The sequence below is a fragment of the Vulpes lagopus genome, chromosome 6 (genome assembly GCF_018345385.1).
Source record: "Vulpes lagopus strain Blue_001 chromosome 6, ASM1834538v1, whole genome shotgun sequence".
NCBI lineage: Eukaryota > Metazoa > Chordata > Mammalia > Carnivora > Canidae > Vulpes > Vulpes lagopus.
The window spans coordinates 47,167,351-47,185,689 of NC_054829.1; the positions used below are offsets into that span (position 1 = coordinate 47,167,351).

The 18,339-nt window shown below is 37.3% G+C and overlaps 1 protein-coding gene across 1 annotated transcript in view; it reads left to right on the top strand.

Annotated features, from left to right (window-relative positions):
* The first annotated feature begins 6,262 nt into the window (after positions 1 to 6,262).
* The window catches only part of NEMF (nuclear export mediator factor), a 46,803-nt gene continuing 34,726 nt past the window's right edge, over positions 6,263 to 18,339 (top strand). Inside the window, exons 1-6 of the mRNA XM_041758531.1 lie at positions 6,263 to 6,408; positions 7,252 to 7,320; positions 7,459 to 7,561; positions 10,430 to 10,555; positions 16,638 to 16,786; positions 17,761 to 17,828. Of these exons, the coding sequence (XP_041614465.1) occupies positions 6,350 to 6,408; positions 7,252 to 7,320; positions 7,459 to 7,561; positions 10,430 to 10,555; positions 16,638 to 16,786; positions 17,761 to 17,828 (574 nt within the window). The 5' untranslated portion in view covers positions 6,263 to 6,349. The remainder of the gene's footprint in view (positions 6,409 to 7,251; positions 7,321 to 7,458; positions 7,562 to 10,429; positions 10,556 to 16,637; positions 16,787 to 17,760; positions 17,829 to 18,339) is intronic.

An 18,339-nucleotide genomic window follows, 5' to 3' on the forward strand; every position in this document is an offset into this window, starting at 1 on the left:
ATGCTACAGCATGGACGAATCGAAAGCACTATGCTAAGTGTGATAAACCCATCACAAAAAGACAAATATTGTATGATTTCAATTATATGAGGTACTTATAGTAGTCAGAAATGAAGTGACAGTAGGTTGCAAGTTTCTAGGGGCTGGGGACAGTGGAAATTGGGAGTTAGTTATTGTTTAATGGGTATAGAGCTTCAGCTTTACAAGACAAACAGAGCTATGGTGTTGAATGGTGGTGATGATTTATAACATTGTATATTTAATATAAAATGTACTTAATGCAAAATGTATTTCAATACCACTGAATGGTACCCTTAAAATAATTAAGAGGGTAAATTTTCTATAGAGTATGTTTTACCATAATAAAAAAATGCAAAAAAAAATAGTTCAGAAAAAAAAAACAACTCAGGGGTGCCTGTGTGGCTCAGTCGGTTAGGTGTCTGCCTTTGATTCAGGTCATGATCTTAGGGTCCTAGTATCAAGCCCTAAGTCAGGCTTCTTGCCCGGCAGGGAATCTGCTTCTCCCACTCTCCACTCATGCTCTCTCTGTCTCTCTCAAATAAATAAACAAAATCTTTAAAAAAACAACAACCCTGAAGTGTTTAGTTCACTATACAAACAACAACTACAATAATACAAACATTTGACCAAATATGTAGGCACAGTGGCCCAGGTAAGTTGACATAAAATCAACTATCACAAGTCCATTGCTTGTCAACTAGAAACTCACATACTTCTTCTTAAATCACACTTAATTTCTAAATAAAGGCAATAACAAGGTCATTCTTCTGCCTAACATGATATAACTATCCTGTGTGCAACTAAAAATGCACTACATTTTCCCCCAAAAAAAGAATGCAAAGTTGTCGGGTGATGATTGCTCTTCTCCTTGATATCTCATAATTTGAATACTATGATATAAAATTAACAATACTTAAACACTATGATATAAAGTCATTACATCTTATGTTATATAAAAAAAGAAATAAGAAAGGGACATAAACAAATATATTTCCTTGATATATATATAGCAAGACACACACACAAATATACATACAAAATAAGGAAGAAATAATGACAATTACAGTTCTTGTTTCTGTAACTGATTATGTGGTTGTAAGTGATATTTATAACTATCTTCTCCTACCTCAGCTGATGGTCATGGTCCTTAAAGGATCAGTTAAACTGATCCTTTAACATGGTCCATACCTAAACCTTCTTTCCTGAAGTGTTTAAGCCATTAGTAGTCTTGTCAGGATCGTATTGTTGTAGTTCTCTATTGACTTATTAATCTCAGAGTGTGGTAATGCTAAGAGATTCTGTAAGGGATCTATTATATTCCAGACACACTCTTCCTTACTTCCATTGTGGAGTAGCAAATTTCTGCCCAGTAGTCAGGACCAATCACCCCAGTAAGCATAAGAACTTCCTTCTTGCCTATTGATTTAGAGATATGAGGAGCCCAAAGTGACTAGGCACCTGTCTAAACTTCCAGTTCAATGGAATTATTATTGTATCTCAAAACTAGCTGCTTTTTGGGTCCCTCTATAAATGTACCTGAGGACCTGAGGAGTACACACAAATGAGGAATATGCTGTCTCCTAAAAAAAAAAAAAAAAAAAAAAAAAGTCCACTAGGCATTGTGGGCTCTTCTTTGTTGTAAGGGGGACCATATGCAACAACTTATCTTTCACATTAAAAGGGATATCTTGACATATCCCGTGTCACTGGATTTCCTAGAAATTTCACTGAGGTAGAGTTCTTGAATTTTTTGTCAGATTTATTTCCTCCCTCTGACACAAATGTCTTACCAATAAGTCTACAGTAGTTTCTACTTCTTGTTTACTAGCTTCGGTCAGCATAATGTCATCAATGTGATGAAACAGTGTGATATCTTGTAGAAGGGAAAGGCAATCAAAATCCCTGTGAACTAAATTATTACATAGGGCTAGAGAGTTCATACCCCTGAAAAAGGATAGTAAAAGTGTATTGATGCCCTTTTCAGCTGAAAGAAAACTGCTGTGGGTGGCTTTATTAACAAAGATGGAGATCAGTAAACAACAAACATTTCTAGATCAATACCTGCATATCTAGATCAATACCTGCATATCGGGTACGAGGGGGTATGTTGATTTGCTCAAGCAATGAAACTATGTCTGGTATAGCAACTCCAACTGAAGTCACCATTTGGTTGAATTTACAGTAATCCACTGTCATTCTCTAAGATCTGTCTTCTGCAGAGACCAAATAGCCAAGTTCAATGGAACATGGGGGGAATTACCACCACTGCATCTTTCAAGTCCTTGATCGTGGCACTAATTTTTTTAAAGATTTATTTATTTATTTTAGAGGGGGAGGTAGAGGGAAGAGAATCCTCGAGGAGGCTCTGCCTTCAATGCAGAACCGAGTGGGGGGCTTGATCCCAGGACCCATGAGATCATGACCTGAGTGGAAACCAAGAGTCCGTTACCCAACAGACTGAGTCACTTGGATGTCCCCTGGTAACACTAATCTTTGCAACCCCTCAAGGAGTGTGGTATTGTGTTTGGTTTATTATTTCCCTAGATAGAATCCGTTTTAGTGGCTTGACCTCTCCCACCATAATAGCCTCATTCCATAGGCCAGAGAACCTGTGTGGGGATTCTGAAAGCTGCTGAGTATGTCTATTCCAATCATACATTCCAGCATTGGGAAAATAACTACAAGATTAGTTTGGAGGGGCGTCTGGGTGGCTTAGTTGGTTAAGCTTCCAACTTTTGGTATCAGCCCAGGTCATGGTCTCTGGTCATGGGATTGAACCCTGTGTCCAGCTCTGTGCTCAGTGCAGAGTCTGTTTGTCCCTCTCCCTCCCCTCTCCCCCGCTTCAAATAATAACAACAACAAAATAAAATGGGTTTGGAGATATCCTGGGACCACTGTGAGGCAGATCTGAGCTAAAACTCCATTTATCACCTAACCTCCATAAGCCCCTACTTTGACTGGCAGATCAACATGACATTTTGGGTCTTTTGTAATTAGTGTCAGGTCAGAGTCAGTGTCCAGCAACCCGCTAAAGGGATTTTTAAAAATTTTTATGATTTACCGATCATTTCCTTTTTCCCCAAAGCACAGTTACCCTGGTAAAAGGCCATTGGTCTCTTTGGGGGGAAGACTAAGAGAAAGATTAACAGTATAAATATTTGGAAGTGGATTAGGGTTCTTCCTCAAGGAGACATGGTCTCCCTTTCATTCAAGGGGCTCCTGGTCTGTAAACTGGCTCAAGTCTGGAAATTGATTGAAGGGCTACGACTCTGTTTTTATGATTTAAGTTAGATTTTTCTTCACTTGAGCTAGAACTCTTCTTGTACAAATTGAGAATTTAGTGGGCTTCCCATATATTTTTTTCTTCTAGGAACACCATGATAAAGAGCCAGCATCACAGGTCTCCAGAAGTCAGACTATTTGATTGCTATTTTGACTCTGCTGCCCATTATGGTAACAATACCCAGTGTGCCTTTAGTGATGGATGGAGTACTGCCATTTGGACCCTGCCACTTCACCATCCAATTATTCTCATTGCATTTAGGTTTCCCAATTCAGTAGCAGCAGTTCCCATTGTAAGTTCTGGCCTACAGAGAGATGATTGTGGAGCCCTTCAAGGATGCTGAGGCTCCCTTCACAAATTGATTTCTCACTGTTTTGGTGAAAAGTGTGTCCACTGGAAACTTCCAGGGTGGGTGAGTAGGTCTTAAATGACAAATACACCCCAATTTTATGGAACTAGACAGTGGAGATGGTTGCACAACACTGTAAATATTTTAAGAGTTATGGAAGTGTATACTCTAAAATGGTTAAAATGGTGAATTTTATGTCATGTATTTACCTCAATATTTTTAAAAAATCTCAAAAACTACATATAGAATATTTCTATGAGTTGAAGAGAAAATAAGGTTAATTATATCTTATTTTGAATGAAACTACATTGGTTCCTAGTGATCACCACTTCGTCTTCTAGCAATCAATTAACTTTCAATTATGGGCCATAGGTCCCTTTCATCTTGGTAGTTAAAAATCCAGATATCTTGAGCCAAAGTTAATAAATTTACTCTGGGTGTGGTGCCCAGGAATTTGCTTTAATTATCTCTACAGTAATTACTGAGTGCACACTAAAGTTTGAGAATCATAATTCTAGGTGCCTGTAAGTCACTCCTTAATAATTTTCTCTAAATTTTTGGTTGTGGGCTGTCTGGGTGGCTCAGCGGTTGAGCGTCTGCCTTTGGCTCAGGGCATGATCCTGGACTCCCGGGATTGATCCCATATTGGGCTCCCTGCATAGAGCCTGCTTCTCCCTCTGCCTGTATCTCTGCCTCTCTCTGTGTGTCTCTCATGAATAAATAAATGAAATATTAAAAAATAAATTTTTGGTTGTGCCAAATGTTAATAGTACCTGTCTGTGGTTTCAAATAGTCACTTTTCTCTTTGAAAATCAGAAGATGATTTGCTCACCTCCTGTTGCTTCTTATTTTCCCAGAAGTCCTCAAGTAACCCTGTCTCAGGATTTTCTCAAAATAGAGAAATGACTTCAAAACCTAGAAATGATCGAATTCAGTAGTAAATGATCCAGTTCTCTGGTAATTTTCATACTTATCTTGATCTACCTTTCCCCTTAGGTATTTTCTTGCATTTTCTTTCTGATGCCCACTTTCCTTGACAAAGCAGAAGTAATGTATGAATTAGTTGATAGGCAGCCGTACACTGTATAACTTAAATCACTATTCCTGCTGCTATTCCTTTGGCCTAGTGCCCTAAGTTGGGAGTTTTACTATGAGTACTTCAGGTTTTGTTTTTAAGGAAACGCCTGAGTGTTTTTCAATGTGGAGTTTTACTCGGATGCTTTTATGGAAGATATTTAGGCAATATTTTGGGAATGCCTTCAGAGCTAACATAATAACCTTAGTACTGTTTATGTCCGGTGGGACCTCTTTTTTTTTTTTTGCAGTTAGGACCACAGATAGCTGTCTCCCACTTTCCTAAACTCTCCAAATGGTTTATTTTACATTTTGAGCTATTCTGCATGGTTCACTGTGCCCTACGATGCAGCAGCGAATGCTGTCTGCCCTGTGTCCTATGGCACCCGCACCTTAGCATCTACAAACAGTCGCCTTCTGCCGGTGGGAATCCTGACGACTCGCCGCTCGCAGACTGGAGAATCCTCCCAAGCTCAGGATCCTCGCCGGGCGCGGTGGCGCGCGCCTGTAGTCCCAGCTACTCGGGAGGCTGAGGCAGGAGGATCGCTTGAGCCCAGGAGTTCTGGGCTGTAGTGCGCTATGCCGATCGGGTGTCCGCACTAAGTTCGGCATCAATATGGTGACCTCCCGGGAGCGGGGGACCACCAGGTTGCCTAAGGAGGGGTGAACCGGCCCAGGTCGGAAACGGAGCAGGTCAAAACTCCCGTGCTGATCAGTAGTGGGATCGCGCCTGTGAATAGCCACTGCACTCCAGCCTGGGCAACATAGCGAGACCCCGTCTCTTTTGAGTTCTCACCTTGAAAGTATCCTTTCTTCTCAGAGTATATACTGAACACAACGAAAAGGGGCATCCTTCTACTTTTGCACGGCAGTTTTCCTACTACCTTGTGAATCCCCCATGGTGGGGCAGTCTTCTCTTATTCCGTCCTACTTTTTGATTATCTAGCGGAACACCTGAATATTCAGGTTGCCAAGAGTTTATGGAGTCCCTATTGTATGCCAGGTACTACGCTGAGGCAAGGGATGCCATGATCAAGGTCAGATGAGAATCCTACTGAACATCGCAAAATACTCCTCTGCGAGCGGGGCCCATCAGAACAGGAACTCCTTTTTGGGCGTTGCTTCACCTTTATTGTTGAGGGTAATTGTCGGGCGAATGAAACAGTTCCGCTTCGTCACATTTCAAAATCTACTCGTCCAAGTTAACCAAGTGGAGAGGGTAGTTCTTACCCTTGCAGACCGAGCCCTACCGCCCATCCAGGGGAAATCCTCCCAGTACGCGCCTCATAAATTTTTACCACCAGCAGGGGTCGCTAGGGAGTCGGTCTTGAATCCCGGAACGCAAGAGGGAAAGGGTAGCCTGTCAGCTTTTCAGGAAGAAATGCAGTTTCAAGAGACTAGTCTGGATCTATTGCGAATTGTTTTGGTATAACGAAAAGCCTGATGACGGCGACTTGATAGTTCAAAGCTTTGGAAAAGTGACGCAAACGCGTTCGCCTCGAGGAATATTGGGTCTTCTGCGCGGCCGTAGATTTCGGCCAAGTGCGCCTGCGCGTTAGAGTAGCGGCGTTGAGTCAGGCAGTCAGTGGGGAAAACTGCGGTAGCGACCCTCAGACCTCGCCATGAAGACTCGTTTTAGCACCATTGACCTCCGCGCGATACTCGCGGAGCTGAATGCCAGGTACTGAGCGATAGGTGACCAGGCTCGTGCGGGGGATGCAGAAGCCAGAGGCCGGTGCCCCAAGGTTGAAGAAAGACCAGCCTGATGTTTCCCCTTCATCCCCCCAGTGCTCTTCTTCTGCGGACCTGGCTATAGGCCTGGGTGGGCGAGTGCGTGACATCTTTCCCGAGGCCCTCAGGACACCTGGGGGAGCCCAGCGTCCGCGTGCCCCACACCCTGCTCTCGCGGGCTGCTTGTCTCACCAGGTCTTGTGTCAGGCTTTGGCGGGGCCCTCACCACCGAGCGCTTGCCTTGTTGGCCTGAGTTGCCCGGGTCTGGCAGCAAACGTTGAGTAGAACACGAGACACCGGGTGGACGCCGGGATGCTCCAGTAGTCTTTTGCCTCGGGGGGTTTCCAGGCCGGAGGCCTGATTTCTTTGACACTCTTCCTTACTTCTGGGAGAGGGAATATCTGCATTTTAGCTGCAAGTAACAGATTCTAGTCTGGTTTCTATTAAGCATTAGTGTGATTTTTGCCATTTTTGCCATTTTGCCGTCTTTTTTTTTTTCTTTTGTAATAAAGTGTATTGGATTTTTCTATGTTTCCTTAAATATTGGGTCATTTCAAGGACGAAGGGCATTGCATGGTTTTCCTAGGGCTGGTATACAACGTTAGTTCTTAAAAAGTTAAAATTAAGTTTTGGGTGGAATGCCTGATGGCCTTCAGACTGATGATCCCCGGTTGACTCCATATCCTTAGAGTTGAAGATCCCCTCTTTCGAAGGCTCTGCTTCCGCCTGCCGCTTTAAATTCTGTGAAGTTTTGTATTTCAAATGTTGTTACATGTTTCCTTTCTCTTCGCAGCTTAATAGGAATGAGAGTAAACAATGTTTATGATGTGGATAATAAGACCTATCTTATTCGTCTTCAAAAGTAAGAGCATTTTACAGGCTTGTTTTACCTTTGGTAATTAAATATGAGATTATTAATTTATTTTACTTGGACTTTTAGTCTGTTTTACTGAGCGTTGACAAATGCCCTAAAGAAAAATTTAACTTTTTTCTTCTACAGGCCAGACTTTAAAGCTACACTTTTACTTGAATCTGGCATACGAATTCACACAACAGAATTTGAGTGGCCTAAGAATATGATGCCCTCTAGTTTTGCCATGAAGGTAACTTTAAGTTATACTTGAAGCTAAATTTTAAGGCCCTGATATTGGTCACTAACGATTTAAGTTTTAAAATGTTTGGTTTTCCTTCACTGTTATGAATAAAGTAGAGATAAAATAGAGTAGTTGATAGATAATGGGATGAATACAGTAGCTGTTTATTGACTTCTCCCTGTTACCCTTCACACCCCATTGTGCTCCAAATCTTTCTGTTCCCACAGTCACTACTCTAGTTTAAGCTTTTATAACATTCCCTTACAGTTCCTTAATTACAGTGTATTTCTTGTTATCAAAACAATTGTGTTAGGCCAAGGTGAATTTTTCTAAGGCCTTATTTTCATCATTTTCTCGCCTTTTTATGATTCTCTAATTTCTGAATCCATATCCTATATCCTGTTATTCTTGGCTTTCTATGATATGCCCCACCTCCTCCTTCCTACTTTTCTGCAGCTCACCTTTGAGCTACTGATCTGTATTTTGTTGAAATACTCAGTGACGTTAGTTTGTTACCAGTCATATTTTACTTTTCACTTCTCTTTGCTTTTGTTTTTTCTATTAAAACTGAGATTCTGCATTTGTGGACGTGTTACCTATCCATTAGTTGACATAACAGATACTCTAAAAGATTATGTGGTACAGAGGAAAGACATTAGAATCAAATATACCTAACTTTGAATTAATGATTTTGCCGCTAAATAATTTGATAACCCTGAAAAGTTACTTAACCTCTTGAAACTTAGTTTATTTAAATGTAAAATGTGGATTATACATCCCTCATGGGGTTATTGGTGAGGATTAATTGAAGTAACATGTAAAGCACCTAACACAATGCCTGACACATATTAGGGCTCCATATGTATTAATTTCCTTCTTCCTCTCCTCCTCACTTTCCTTCAGAAATTTATTTGTTTTGGCATTGTGTTATTTCATTAGAGGCTTTACAGAGAAGAATCTTATCCCCAGCAACTTAGAATCTGTTTTGGATTACAAGTTAGGTAAGTGTTTCCCAAATCACAAGGCCTGTCACAAAATTATCAAACTCTTAAAAGTTTAATATACTTAATAATAACCCCAAATGGTTCTTTTGGGAATTATCCTTAATAATGGTGACACCTGGTGTTTGTATAGCACTTTTCAAAATAAGTGGATAATGTTTATTTTAAGTTGTTTAATATATCTGTGAATATGAAGAACAGTTATTTCAGTTTTACAGATCATGTAACAGATGATAAGTTATATGATACTGGGATAAAAATCCCCAAATCAGGCTACACCAATAGGAAGCTAAACACTCTAAAAAGAGAATTTTATGAGTTAGGTGTATATATTAATCTGAATGTATAGAGAGATAATCTCCAATGGAGCAAAAAATGTTAAACAGATTATAAATAATTTAAAATAAAGAACTGCTACTGTTATATGGCACAGTCATGCTCAGTTTGTGGTAAGTCACAGAGATTGTTCCTCATTCTCATATTTGGTGATGCCAGTTAATACTTTATGGCACTGACAGTTTTCATCAAGTTGGTAATAGGGAAATAAAATAAGCACAACGTATGTGCTGTATGCCCATCGGTGCTCATGATAAATACTCTTCCCTTTTCTCCATTCCATGGTGTGAATTTCTAGTTCCTTTCAAGTATGCCTTTTATCTCCATTTTGAACTTTTTCTTGAATAAAAATACTACTAGGGGGCTCTGGAAGGATTGTGATTTTCCCCTGGGGATTTAAAAAAAAAATAGCCCTATAGGTAGGTCACTGTTTAAATCAAAATCATTATAGACCACTCATAAATCAGAACTATTGAATATAGGAAAGGGAGACTGTTAGCAGTTTGAAAATTGTTATTATATCTGCCTGAATATATAAGTACATAAAATGAGAATTTTAGTCAATTTAAACTATCAAATCTGGAGAAGTCTTGGTTGTGAAAGAGATGGCATTCTAAGAGTGATTGTGTATTTCTTTTTTTTTTAAAGGTGACTTTATATTAACTTCTCTGCCAAATTTGTCTTGAATTTAAGTCTTGAAAGCATTCTGTCTTACTGGTTGTGACTAAGAGCTCTTTCAAACTCAAGAATTAGAAAGAATTGGAAGATTTTTAGGCACTACAGAGTAGTCTTGTTTTTGACCCATGTTATACTTAAATATTTGTACTAAAGGGTGTACATAGACTAAAGTAATAGTTGTTTACCAAGTAATTTGTATTTGGATATAAAAATGTTAATTTTAGTTTGATTGCTAATAAGAACATCATAACTAGGGATAAGAAGAATGGGATTTGATAAGGAATGAGAGTTAATACATTTGGTTTTGAGCTAGGTTGATCAAAAGCTTTGGAGACAGTACCAGAAAAATTCTGTCTCGGTTGTATTACTAAATTTGTGGGAATAGAAGGTAATTGGGTGTATATAGAGGACTAACTTATAGAATACCAATAAGCTCATGGTTCAGAATTTGTATTTGAAATGGAAGATTAGTGGAAACCACCAATTAATTTTGAACACAAAGGAAATTGGAGACACTTAAAAGATGGGACTAGAAAGAGGCTTAATAAAAAGGTTATAGTTTTGAGTGAGGTCATAGGGTAAGAAAAAGGGACTTACTGGTATAAATAACAAAGTAAATTTCTCCTTCTTAAAAAAGTATAAAATTGTCTTCTTAAAAAAGTATAAAATACTATTTCAGAGTTAGCAGTCAGTCCTCTCAATAAAGTGTTTTTCCTTTGATTATCATCCACAAGCTTTTGTTTACTACTTTTTAAGTGTTATTCTTGATGGTAATAAAAAGAGGAAAATTATTTACAAACCACTATCAAATGATTAGGAATTCACTTCTACATAAATACCTTTTTCTTCTGTTTTTTACTAGTGCCGAAAACATTTGAAGAGTCGACGATTGGTCAGTGCAAAACAGCTTGGTGTGGATAGAATTGTAGATTTTCAATTTGGAAGTGATGAAGCTGCTTATCACTTAATCATTGAGCTCTATGATAGGGTAAGTAAATTTTGGAGATGAGATGACGGATAATTTATCTTTAAGTATTTGTGTAATAGTGTACTGTAAAATATGGACAGGGAATGTTCTATCCTTTCCCTGCAGGCAACAGCAGCTGCAGCCCATTTGAAATTGATTTTTATTTGTGGTCTCAGGTAGTGGTCAATTAAAATTTGTATGATAACCTCTTTTAAAAGTTTTTTTTTTTTAAACTTTTTTGTTTTGAAATGATTATAGATTCATAGGAAGTTGCAAAGATAGGTCAGTGTCCCTCAGTTGTTACATTTTACATAATTATAGTACAATATCAAAATCAGGAAATTGATTTTGGTACAATGTATGCATCTAGTTCTGTGCATTTTCCCACCTTTGTAGATCCATGTAACCACCACTGCAATTAAGTTGTAGGATTTTCCATTACCACAGAGATCTTCTTGGTGATACACCTTTATGATATTACCTATCCACCCCTCTTCCTCCCACCATCCCTACCTCTTGACACTGCCAACCTGTTCTGTCTCTATAATTTTGTCATTGTATTGAGTCTTCAACAAAGAATCAGTTACAGAACTTTGGTGGAAAGGACATATCAGATACTTTTAAATAGGAGTTGATCGACTCCTGTGATGCAGCCTGTGGTCCGTTTTTATAAAGCCTGTGAGCTTAAGAATGGTTTTTATGTTTTAAAAGGGCTCTTTAAAAAATGCAACTGAGACCATATGTGGCCACAAATGCTAAAATATTTATTGTCTTACCTTTTACAGAGTTAGCTTTGTAGAAAAGTTTGCTGACCCTGCTCTAATACAATAGACTCATATTATTTGAGCTAATACTGCTTAGGTATATGCCAAAATGTATCAGGGGACTAATTTAGCATTTATAAGACTTACTTTAATCTAGGAGCAGATGCTTTCATGAAAATCAAGTGCCAACCTGTGATCTAGGATGATCAGAATTAATCACATGGGACTTAATAAACTGGAGAGAATCTAAGTGTGGTTAATTTTTTTTTTCAGAATATTGTTGGTGTTGTTTTTATGATGAATGTTTTATGGTAGTGTATGATAAAGCCATTTATCTTTCTCTTGATCTTTAGTAGTCTATACCACTGCAAATGGAAGTGATATATTCTTTAAATGGTAACTTGCTATCATTGATCCCTTAGAATTTAGGAACAAATATCTTCTACTGAGTTTTTTTTTGTTTGTTTGATTTTTTTTTTACTATTAATGGCAATGTGTATATTTACATAGGTTTGATAAGAATTTGTCCTTTCTTTTACCAAGATAAAATTAGACAAATTGTGCAACTAAAGTCAAACCTTGGTTATCATATTTGAGAATAAGTCTCATTTAAGTAGGATGATAAGCTCATCATTAAGGAACAAAGGTTATGTTTTGTATGCAGAAGCAATGTCTACAAATTCCTCTTGAGAAACTGGTTTTCTACCTATTTTATGGATCCTAGCCTGTTGGTAGTAAGGAAGGTCACATCTGTAGGTTTTAATAACTTTAAAGAGGAATTTAGGGATCCCTGGGTGGCGCAGCAGTTTGGCGCCTGCCTTTGGCCCAGGGTGCGATCCTGGAGACCCGGGATCGAATCCCGCGTCAGGCTCCCGGTGCATGGAGCCTGCTTCTCCCTCTGCCTGTGTCTCTGCCTCTCTCTCTCTCTGTGTGACTATCATAAATAAATAAAGTTTTTTAAAAAATAAAAAATAAAGAGGAATTTACCTGTTTTATAGGTATGCTACAGACACAATGAATAGTGTTTTTTTGTTTGTTTGTTTGATTTGGTTTCATAGCTTTGAATTAGAAGCAAAGACTAATTTTCTTTTGGGATAACAGAAACTTTCAAAAATAAAATCCCAGATTTCTTGTGAATTCTCCAGGCAGCAGTACTTATTATGGCTTTAGTAATTGCTTAATACCTTGTGGCTCTAGACTTGCTGACTATAGTACAAGGAGATTTGTTTATGTTAATTAACATTTCTTGCTGTATACCTGTGTAAATAAATCAGGCCAAGATGCAGTAGCTTATGTGTGTATACATTTGTCATCAGTAATTTTAGATGTTACGCTCATGAAAGGGAACTGTAAAAATATATATATATATCAAAATTTGGAAAGAGGCAAAAGGGACAAAATGTCATTTTAGTATCCTGCCAACTGCTATCTAACAGGTACTCCTGGGGATTATTTTCTATTTTAAGGATGTATATCTCTTTGATTTGCTATTTACTATTGATTAGGTTTTTTAACAACTCTAGAAAGGTAGATTTTTAACTTGTAGAAAACTGCGAGCAATACAAATAATTCATGCCTCGTACAATGAAAATAGTTGCATTCAGTAGAGATTAAAATTGAGTCTGTCCAGAGAAAAGATATCTCCAAAGGTTAGTCTTATCTTACTGCCCTGAATTGGCAATCTTATACAATCATTCTCTCAGTCACTCCAAATATTTCACTTATTTCATTTCTCTTACAACCAGTTTTACCATCTAGTTGGTTTTCTTATGAAATTGTTTACAGTTACAAAAATAGTATATTGTCTTGTGTCAACCATTGTCTCTATTAAAATCAATGTCAGCTCTTTTGAAGGTAATCTGGCCTTTTTATCTAGATGCTTTACATTTTTTTCTCTTCCTGTTTGGTTTTCAGTTTTGCTGTGGTGTGCTCAGTTGAGTTTTTATTTGTAATTATCTTTTGGGAGTTAATAGTGCTTCTAGAACTGAGTTGATGTTTTTCATCAGTTTTGGGAAATTCAGCCATATTTTCTTTGACCTATCTTCCTATTCACTAATTTTATTGCTATCAGACAAGAATCATTTGGAATTGCTTTCAGTGTCTGTTTTTATAGTCTGTTGTTTCTTTTGATTTTAATTATATTGTCTCCTCACATGCCTAATTATTGTATTGTGTGCCAAGCATTGAGTAGGAAAAACAATAATTATATTGTGAGATCTGGAATGATGTTGTCTTCCTTTAAAGAAAATTGCTTTTGACAAGTGGTTAAGGGTACAAATAACCCCACTTTAATCAAGCATTGAATTGGTTAGAAGCTGGGCCTCGAAAGACTGGTATATTTCTGGTTTGCCTCATCCCCTGTGATGTAGCCTTTATTACTCACTATTCAGAGCTAGACTTCCCTTCCTTCCCAACTCACCTTTCACTTGGACTCTGAACTCTAGTTTTTATTCCCCTTAGTTGTCCTGTAAGTCTATCAAAATTTATGCTCAGCTTCTCAGCCCATCAGCTGCTTCTTAACTCTTGGACAAATGATCCTAGGGGAAAATTAGCCCTAAGTGTGGGACTCATCTTTCTGAGTTTTCTTCTCCTAGGTTTTGGTTCTGTTTACTGTCTTGCTTGCATTTTTTTTTTCTTAAAAAATGAGTTTTGTATATTTTGTCCAGTTTTTCTATTTCTCAGTAGGACAGTGGTTGGAATTACCTAGACTACCATTTAAATTAAACATGTTTATATAAGTAGTACATTAATACATTTTCAGTATACACAGAAGTACATAGAATTAAAATGGAGGGTCTTACCACTCCTAGCCTAAACCATTTCCTCATCTCAAGGTAACCACTGTTATGATTGTTGTTCTCTTTATGGTCTCCTTCCCTCTCCTCACCATCATCCAAAAAAACCCTTTTTTTTTTTCATTTGGAGGGGAAAATCTCTAGAATGTAACTAATTGCAGGCATGCTTAGGTTTTATTCAGTACGCATGCATTCTGAGTTTAATCTTATACCAGATATGGGCCTTTGCATTTTTTTTTCTTTTTCAGTTTTTTTTTTTTTTTTTTTTTAAGATTTATTTATTTGAGAGAGAAAATGCATGCGGGCGGAAGTTGGGTGGATGGGAGAGGGGCAGAGGGAGAGAGAGAATCCCAAGCAGACTCTACTACCTGAGCCAGAGCCAGAGGCAGGAATGACCTGAGATCAAGACCTGAGCTGAAATGAAAAGTCACACACTTAACCAACTAAGCCACCCAGGCACCCCTTTTCTTTTTCAATTTAATTTAGACCTAGATGATACTTAAAATTTTTTTCCATATGATGACTTTGTGTATCTTTAGTATGATTTTTTAAAAATCTAAACAGCCTTTTTATTTTGTAATAATTTTAGATTTATAATAGATTTAGATTTTGTGATTTTAGGTTTATAGAAAAGTTGCAAAGATAATACAGAAAGTTCTTGTATATCCTTCATTTAGTTTATAGTAACATTAACATCTCACATCTTATATAATCACAGTCCATGTGTCAAAACCAAGAAATTAACATTGACACATTACTATTAAACTGTAGACTCTTCAGATTTCACCAGTTTTTCTAGTACTAATCCCTTTTCTGTCCTGGGATTCAATCCAGGATACCCCATTGCATTTAGGGCCTTTCTATTTTGAAGGGTTTGAGCAATTGGCATGCATACTGCGAGATTTCAGACATCCAGTTATTGATGAGTTGGAAATAGATATTAAGGATTTTGTACATGGGAATATGTGCTTGGGAATTTTCAGTAGTCACTGTGGTATCTAAGAGAGATAGGCTTACAGTGGATCTTGAAGATTGCTCTCTTCTCTCTTTATACCAGGGTTTGATCTCCCAGCCTTCAGGTCTGGAATTTTGATGTATTGGTTTATCTAGATTAGATCAGACCTTAGGTAAAGAGGTGATTGCTGCTCAAATTCATTTAAGAAAGTCAGTTTATTGAGATGCCCAGGTGGCTCAGTGGTTGAGCGTCTGTCTTTGGCTCAGGGCACGATCCCAGGGTCCTGGGATCAAGTCCCACATTGGGTTCCCCACAGGGAACCTGTTTCTCCCTCTGCCTGTGTCTTTGCCTATCTCTCTCTCTGTATCTCTCATGAATAAATAAATAAAATCTTGAAAGTTTATTAATTTGTAATAAAGTTCCAGTAAAGAGACTCTGGAGAAAGTAAGTTAAGATCAGAAAATAGTTTGTTAAGTATATCAGAGTCAAACACAGTTTATTTCCCAAAGTATGTTTCTTAGATACCACCTGCCATAGCTAATAGGTGTACCTAGAAATATGGGTCCCATAACCATTAAAGTTTGAGGACCTTTGAGAATAAAGTAAGATTTTTAAAAAAATTCTTTAACTCTAGGACTTATCAATACCTTTATTTATTTATTTTTTAAGATTTTTAAACATCTCCTAGAGATGGAGATTTGTGATTTAAAATTTATAACTTACTTGATCACAGAATTCTTTTTTTATGGGGTTAGGGGAAACCATTTTACAGAATAGTTTTGGGAAACTTGATCTAAGGAAAAAAAACACTTCAGGGAAGTAACTGCTTTACTGGAATTTTCCAGATGTTCTTGATATCTGCACATTTTAATTTAACAAACATTTACTGAGCACCTTCTTTGTGTCAGGCTCTGTGGCCAGGTCTGTTTTCCAAATCACATATTCCTAAACTAGATGCTATAATGGACAGTTTTCCAAAGCTCCCAGCTTTCTTTCTCCAGTTAACTTTTGTGTTAAGTTAAATGCATGAATACTTTGAAGTCAGAACTTTTAGCAGTAGGTATTACTCTTTCAACACCTGATAACTCCTGGTTATCTGTATCTCTAATCAAGGTGAATGGTGACCCCCATCTACTGAAGCCACTTATCTTGCAACCTATCATCCCCAGCCTGAGTTTGGGTCTACTTTCACTTTTTTTCATAAAAGTGAAAATCCATTTCAAATTTCTTTCGGTTAGTGAAAACAGGTACTAGTGTAGGTCTTTTATGAAAAAGAAGTTTTGAAAACTGGGGGATAATTGTATTGTGCTTCTATGAGTGACTTTTATAGAACCATTAGACAATGAGTTTAAAGTTGGTTTATATTCCTTCATTATGTTTCAAATCTGGGGTCCTTTATTTGCTCATCTTATTTCAGAGTCTGTGCTGGGCAAATGCGAAGAGCAGTGTTTAGATGTGACTCAAATGGGTTTTGTTCATAACTTCATTTTTGTAGCCTTAAGTTTTTAAGAGACTACATTTTCTCACTTTTTAAGAAGTTTCAAGAATGATTTGGGAAAAGCAGTAAGTCATATTTTATTCTATTACAGGGAAACATTGTTCTTACAGATTATGAGTACCTAATTTTGAATATCCTAAGATTTCGAACTGATGAGTCAGATGATGTTAAATTTGCTGTTCGTGAACACTATCCAGTTGATCATGCTAGAGCTGCTGAGCCTTTGCTTACCTTGGAAAGGTAACATATTTGTTTATAAGTTCACTTCATATTGTATTAGAAGATAAAACAGGTCATATGTCGATAGAAAGAAAATAACAGAATATTTTATTTACTTGCATACAGTAACTAAATTTGGACTGCTTGAACTACATAAATGTGCATGTAATCAGTTAAGCTTCATTTGCAAGTAGCAAAAGTATATCTTTTTAATCTAAGTCTGGTGTTAATTCAGATGTTTATGATTTCTTGGTAAAGTGAGGGGACTTACTAGCTCTTCTGTGAGAAGACAGCTATCTTGGGCAGAGTGCAAATGGAAATGGTTTAGCTAGGAAAAGGGAGTACTGTGGGATAAGGTGCTAATTGTAGTTGTACTCTTTTAGCTGAAAGGTTTTGCTGGCTAATAGCTATAGCAGAGGTTCTGAAAATGTAGCATGCATCACATTCACCTGGAAGGCTTGATAAAACATAGATTACTGCTCCTGCTTCCAGAATCTGATTCAGCAGATATGGTATAGGCCCAGGAATTTACATTTCTACCAAGTTCTCAGGTTATGTTGATGCTGCTGATCTGGGGACCAGAGTGGCCCACAGCATTGTTAAGAATTCTTATTAGATGCATAGTTAAGTAAAACTGTTCCAAGTATTAAGACATATCACCAGGCCCTATAGACGTTTACCTGTTACATAAAGACATCACTTTCCTGTCATAGATGAGCATGATGACAAGCAATATGACTTAGTTGAGAAAGTATTGATTTTTCTTAGAAAACTTGGTTTTGGGTGCCACTCTGCTGCTAGGAACCTATTACCCTTGGATAAATTACTTTTACAACCCATTTTCTTACATACAAAGTGAAGTTATCCCTCTTGTATTTTAGAGTATAGTGAAGATCAGGCAATTTGATGCATATGAAAGTATTGTGAATATGAATTTTGCTGTAAGATTTGTTAAATATAAGTTAGTAAGAGGTGTGTCAATTTTGTTTTCACAGATTGACTGAAATAATAGCCGGTGCACCTAAGGGCGAACTACTGAAGAGAGTTCTTAACCCATTACTTCGTGAGTAATCCTAAATAGAGCAGTGAAGTGTTTGCAAGAAAATGTAGTTTTCAGGAATATATTTAAATCTTTTATAACTCAGGAGAATATTAGAACAACTTAATAATATAGAAAAGAGTTGAAGATTATCTTCTGAGTAAGAGTTTATTTTTAAGGAAAGAGAAAGTTGTTATACCACATAAAGTTTGACCTTTATCCAATAACTTTTATTTAAGAGCAATACAGTTATGTAAACAAATAGTATGTTATCTATCACTTTAGTGCCACTGTAGTATTCTGAGAAATGTTTTTTTCACTTGAATCTTTGGTTTAATAACCATTTAGAATATGTTTGTTTGTTTGTTTGTTTGTTTTTTAACTGGCGGGTTTTGGGGCATCCCAGAATCTGCCAGGTACTTTTGATCAGGATGAAGATAATCCAGTAAACTTGAGAAATCATCATTCATCCCTGTAAAGAATCTTGAGAGGACATACGAGCAGGGAGATATCCTCAATTACTGAGCATTAGGGA